Source organism: Colletes gigas, unplaced genomic scaffold (assembly GCF_013123115.1).
Source record: "Colletes gigas isolate AHSC1104 unplaced genomic scaffold, ASM1312311v1 Colletes_gigas_Sc00007, whole genome shotgun sequence".
NCBI classification, from domain to species: domain Eukaryota; kingdom Metazoa; phylum Arthropoda; class Insecta; order Hymenoptera; family Colletidae; genus Colletes; species Colletes gigas.
In genome coordinates, this window is record NW_025106636.1 from 1,257,074 (window position 1) to 1,263,084 (window position 6,011).

Below are 6,011 nucleotides of genomic sequence, written 5' to 3' on the forward strand. Positions count from 1 at the left end.
GAATGTCTTTCTAAAAACATCGACCGCTTCTTTCCGAAACAGTTCAATCTTCGAATTATGAGTCAGTAGCGATGTTTCGCCGCACACACGTAAAATTCTATAAAATGTCAGGTCTATTCTATACTTTGTCTGTGCCAGAAACCTCTGACTGTATGTATCTATGTGTATATATACAGTATAAATAGAGTCATTCACTCATTTGAACTGATCATACGCCCTCGTTTATAAAATAGTGTATTCGCGTTTTGTTTCTGAGTTAGGATTTAGATTTAGTTAATTTTTAAATTCGAATCGGATAAAGTTTCGTTTGATTTCGCAGTGTAATGATGTTCATCTAATTTGTGCATATATTCGAATATATACACATCAGCGTGATAAACAGTAAGGATGCTGAATTTTACTTTTGTTAAATGATTTTTACCTTTTACACGAAAGCCAAATTTAATCGAAGGTAAAGAAATATTCAATTATAAATTAATAAATTTTGTTTTAAAATAAATAGTTTTTATTTTTATTTTAGCTCGATAAACAAATTAAGATACTTAAAGATGCTGTATATTTACAGGACACTTAATAATATATCAAACGAATTGAAGAACGTGTAGCAATGTATCGTATACAAATAATTTTAACATACGTCCTCGTCGTTTCGAACAATGTATTTTCACAAGATACGTTATACGGAGAGATATTATATCAATGTCCGCAACATTGGATAAAATCTCAAGAATCGTGTTATCGTTTTATAAAGAGTCCCATCAGAGAAAGGGAAGAAGCTAGAAAGAATTGTCAGGCTTATCAAAGCGATCTTGTCACGATTAATTCCTTGGAGGAACATGGATTTCTATTGTATCAATTATTATGGCAAGATCCTCAACATCGTAAATGGTACACTGGTATAAAATATCAGAATGGAAACTGGATAAACGAAGGCGATAATACTCAGTTAATAAGTATGGACAATGCATTTTTGCCCGAACCGAATGATAATACAATTGGTAGAGATTATCTGGTATATTCCTATCATTACAACTTACAACGTTGGGGATTAGAAAGAGTAACTGGCAGAGACAAATTGTTATACGTTTGCGAAGCCCCAATTTCTACTTTGCACAACTTGCTAGAAGATGATCGTACTTATCAGTATGGCATTGAAATTGATAATCCCAGTCAAATTCCTAGAGGGCCGTATTTTATTAAGCAACCTGTGGATAAAGTGTTCGATGTATCAAAAAGGAAAATAAGTAACGATGTTACGCTGAGCTGTTATGCGGGTGGTTATCCTGCGCCAATGTACGAGTGGTTTCAGGAAGATTATGAAAACGATAGATTAATCGCAACGAAAATAGATCCGTTACAAAATATTAGATATACCGTAAGCGGTGGCACTTTAATTATTTATGAACCTGACCAGACAGAAGATAGAGGTTCATACCATTGTAAAGTGACAAATAAGTTTGGTACAATTATATCCGAAAGTGTAGAATTGTCATTCGGGTACATATTGGAATTTAATTTAAAACGTTCGGAAGAGCGTGGAGATCAAAATTGGGGTAAAGCTGTATATTGCGATCCGCCGCAACATTTTCCCGGAGTAAAATATTATTGGGCACGTGACTATTTCCCTAATTTCGTCGAGGAAGATAAACGTGTCTTTGTTTCCTATGATGGAGCACTTTATTTTTCCGCATTGGAAATGATCGATCGTGGAAATTATTCTTGTAATGTTCAAAGTGTTGCTTCCGATACTGGTCGTAACGGACCGTTCTTTCCATTGAGGGTCGATCCACATTGTAATTAGTTTTTCTTACTATATTATTTTTATTAAGAATACTCTGACAATTTGTTATTTAAACATTTGCGCGACACAAAATTCTTAATATTAACATAGATCCTTTTGTTTTCCAGCTTCATTTCAACAATTAAAGTTTCCAAACAATTTTCCGAAAGCATTCCCAGAGGCTCCAATTGCCGGAGAGGAAGTGAGACTTGAATGCATTGCATTTGGATAGTAAGTTTATTTATTTGCTTAATATGTATTTACAGTTATATTACGTACAAGAAGAATTCACGATTAAGACAAATTTAAAGCCTAATTAGTATTTAATTTATATATAAATATTCTCTATTTAACATAGTCCTGTTCCATCGTATAATTGGACAAGAAGAGGCGGGTTGTTACCGCGTGAAGCATATGTAACTAGTTATAATCGAGTATTAATAATACCAAAAGTACATGTTGATGATCAAGGAGAGTATGTCTGTAGAGTTCACAATGATAGATTATCAATTGAAAACTCCGTAAGGTTAACTATACAAGCAGCTCCCAATTTTACCATTCCATTAGTGGATAAACACATGGATAACAGAGGCGAGTTGACTTGGACTTGCGAAGCATTTGGAATACCAGACGTAACTTATAGTTGGTTTAAAAATGGTGAATTATTGGATATGGAAACTCTTCCTCCAGACTATAGGGATCGATATTTTATACAAGACAATGTTTTAAGTATAAAATATTTGGATCCGGAGAAAGATCCAGCTATGTATCAATGTCGTGCAAAAAATCAATTGAAAACAAAATACTCGTCTGCGCAACTTAGAGTTTTATGTAAGTCGTTGTTTGAATATTAAGATCCACGATTGAAGTTTGGAATATGTTTGTAAAAATTATTTTTTCAAATTACAGCGTTAAGACCATCGTTTAAGAAACGACCCATGGAACCTGAAACTTATGCGGCAGAAAAAGGAAATGTTACGATTGTTTGTAATCCTGAGGCTGCACCCAGACCAAAATTTATCTGGAAAAAAGATGGAAATGTAATTGGTTCTGGTGGCAGACGAAGAATTTTAGAAATTGGTAATCTTATAATTAGTCCTGTTTCCAGAGACGACGAAGGTACTTATGTTTGCACCGCAACAAATCAATATGGTTCTGATGAAACTCGCGGACGGCTGATTGTTCTACGTAAGTTAATATTCTTCACGTTATTTATTTGTTTACGAAGTTACGTTTAACGGTGTTGTTTTTATATAAAGATGGCCCACAATTTATGGAAAGATTGCCGCAACGCGTTACTTCGGCGGTAATGCAAAATCTAACTTTGCGGTGTATGGGGGAAATAGATGAAATGCTAGATGTTGCGTATATTTGGAAGCACAATGGTTTACATATTACAGATGTAAATGTAATGAATAATCCCAGATTGCACATCGACGGCGAAGAACTTAACATAATAAATGCTACGTTCGCAGAAGCAGGAGAGTATGAATGCATAATTAAAAGTGCTGTAGGTGAAATTTCTAGTAAAACAATAGTCACGATACAAGGTCCACCAGGACCGCCTGGAGGTGTACAAGTTATAAATATTATAAAAACTTCTACAACTTTACGTTGGACCGATGGTGCTTTTAATGGTAAACCCATTACAATGTATACTGTAAGCGCAAGGACTAATTGGAATCATACGTGGTTTAATATCATAGAAAGTACGTTATAATTATCCGTGATTTACATTTATTACGAATTCTGTGGTAATCCGTTCTTTTTCCGTGATATTATTTCAGATATCACTGCCATTGAAGTGGATAGATATAATGGCAGGAAGGAAGCTTATTTAGAGAATGTTCTAAATCCTTACACCACTTATGCATTTTGTGTATCTGCATTCAACGAATTGGGATATAGTCTACCTTCGTCACCTTCCCCGCAATATAGTACTCCATCAGACATGCCAACTAAAATTCCAACCAACATAGGAGGAGGAGGAGGAAAGATCGGAGATCTTACTATTACATGGGATCCTTTACCAGCCTCTGATCAAAACGGGCCAGGAATTTACTACAACATATTTTGGCGTCGAAAATATCACGAAACGGAATTTCAATCATTATCTTTGAAGGAGTATGGTAATGTTGGCAGAAGCGTTGTACAAATACCGCAGCAATATTACTATACAGAATACGAAGTTAAAGTCCAAGCAGCTAACGCGTTAGGTTCTGGGCCAATTTCCGACGCAGTTACAGTATTTAGTGCGGAAGACATGCCGCAAGTAGCTCCGCAACAAGTTGTTGCTCATAGTTATAACAGCACGAGTTTGAAAGTTAGTTGGGCGCCAATCGAACAAAGTCGCGAAAGGATAAGAGGCAAGCTAATTGGCCATAGAATAAAATACTGGAAAGAAAGTAATCGAGAAGAAGATTCAGTGTATTATTTATCTCGAACTACAAGACCTTGGGCTCTTGTTGTTGGTCTCCAGCCAGATACTTACTACTATGTTAAAGTAATGGCGTACAATACTGCTGGAGAGGGGCCTGAAAGCGAACGATATCTGGAGAGAACTTACCGAAAGGCACCTCAGAAACCACCGTCTTCTGTTCATGTGTATGGTGTGAATCCTTCAACGGTCAGAGTTGTGTGGCGTTACGTACAACCGAGTTTAGAAGAAGAACCATTGATCGGGTACAAAATACGTATCTGGGAATTGGATCAAGATATGAGCACCGCGAATGATACTATCATACCAAGTGGTTCAAAATTAGAAGCTGACATTTCTAATCTCAGTCCTGGTAAGGCATATCATTTGCGTGTACTCGCATTTAGCAATGGCGGAGATGGGCGCATGTCGAGTCCAACTTATACATTCCAAATGGGCGATGCTGCAGCTTTTAGGAGCAGCGCAAGTAATAAAATTTTAGATGCTGCTTTGGGTATATGTTTATTATTACTATTACGCGTTTACGAATGCGTATAATATACTTATACTTTTCCAATAATACGTATATTTAGGAGATGTACAGCAACAAATTTTCAAATAAGCAGTTTATCGATCACTTTTATGTGGATAAAAAACTGCATTTCGATAACATTCTATTACGGTTTTACTAATGACTTATTAACGACATCTAATGAAATTTATAGTGGCATTTAGTTATATCTCTGATAACAAAATTTTGCTATTATCGATACATTCAATTTGAACAAATAATACAAAAATATTTGATAACTAAAATTCATGATACGAGTAATGTTTATGAGTTATCTGTTTCAGTATGTGTCAAACTAAATTTAATTGATACAATACGATTATTAAAACAAAGTAATGTTACAAGGTAAGAATATTTTTAACTTCAAAATCATAAAGATCTAACAACAAATTATATTTGTTTTTTTAAACATTTTTTTGTTTAATATAGTTCGTCCGAAAGTATTACATTAATAGTTAAACATGACATACATTAAGTTATAATTAATTAATGTATTTAACAAATATATTAAGATCTATCTTGATAATAGAGTCTGCAAATTTTATATAAAGTATTTTTGACTATATCGTTTCAGTCTTTTTCGGTAATAGAAAATAATGATCTCCAATAAAGTTGGAGTTTAATTTTTTTTTTTTAAGCGAGCAGTTATTTTAAGTATTAAGAAATTTTATTTGTTAATTAAAAACTATTTTACAAGGAAACATATCTATCCGTCCATGAATACCCAGATAACAATGTAAATATTTACCATATTGATATTTTCTAACAAATTTTGAATTTAATGAACTATAGTATTCATACTTGTATAGACAATAATTATATACCTCGTTCAAACAATTCAATAAGAGAACTTATGAAAACTCTACAAAAATTTTATGTATAATTATTTCGCGCTAAATTATCAAAGAAATTTGTTATGTGGGTAATTCTATTTATCTCTTTAATGAACTGTATGTTATATAGAATAATACATTTTTATAGTTGTACATCTTTATTAGTGTAATTTGTAGTTTATACAAAATAATAGATATCTTTTTGTACTGAGTATTACTAAACAAAAAATTGCATACAATATATGTTTTCTAAAATTGAAAGTCATTTTACTCTTTCCTGATGAAACATTTGTATAGTGAATCATCCCGCCGGAAGGTGAAGTTAACCCGGTTAACTGAAATTCCTTCCCTTTGATTTAGTTTTGGTGTTACGACACTCATGGCGCTGTACAGTGTTTCATTAAAATCGCG

The 6,011-nt window shown here is 33.6% G+C and overlaps 1 protein-coding gene across 2 annotated transcripts; it reads left to right on the plus strand.

The window, feature by feature from the left end:
• The first annotated feature begins 118 nt into the window (after window positions 1-118).
• LOC122396416 (contactin) lies at window positions 119-4,961 on the plus strand. 2 transcript variants are annotated; one of them, XM_043394783.1, is made up of 7 exons: window positions 119-451; window positions 521-1,793; window positions 1,909-2,011; window positions 2,139-2,611; window positions 2,690-2,968; window positions 3,040-3,489; window positions 3,568-4,961. In XM_043394783.1, the coding sequence occupies exons 2-7, from the start codon at window positions 608-610 to the stop codon at window positions 4,752-4,754; spliced, it is 3,678 nt and encodes a 1,225-aa protein (XP_043250718.1). In that variant the 5' UTR covers window positions 119-451; window positions 521-607; the 3' UTR covers window positions 4,755-4,961. The 2 variants fall into 2 exon arrangements, with proteins under 2 accessions (XP_043250718.1, XP_043250719.1); XM_043394784.1 differs by having other exon boundaries at window positions 566-1,793.
• The last annotated feature ends 1,050 nt before the right edge of the window (window positions 4,962-6,011 follow it).

Bases quoted from the DNA above. Each gene is read 5' to 3' on its own strand.
- LOC122396416 (XM_043394783.1), top strand. From the start codon at position 608: ATGTATCGTATACAAATAATTTTAACATACGTCCTCGTCGTTTCGAAC. The intron at 1,794-1,908 runs GTAATTAGTTTT...TTTGTTTTCCAG, and splicing joins ATTGAGGGTCGATCCACATT to CTTCATTTCAACAATTAAAG. The intron at 3,490-3,567 runs GTACGTTATAAT...ATATTATTTCAG, and splicing joins GTGGTTTAATATCATAGAAA to ATATCACTGCCATTGAAGTG.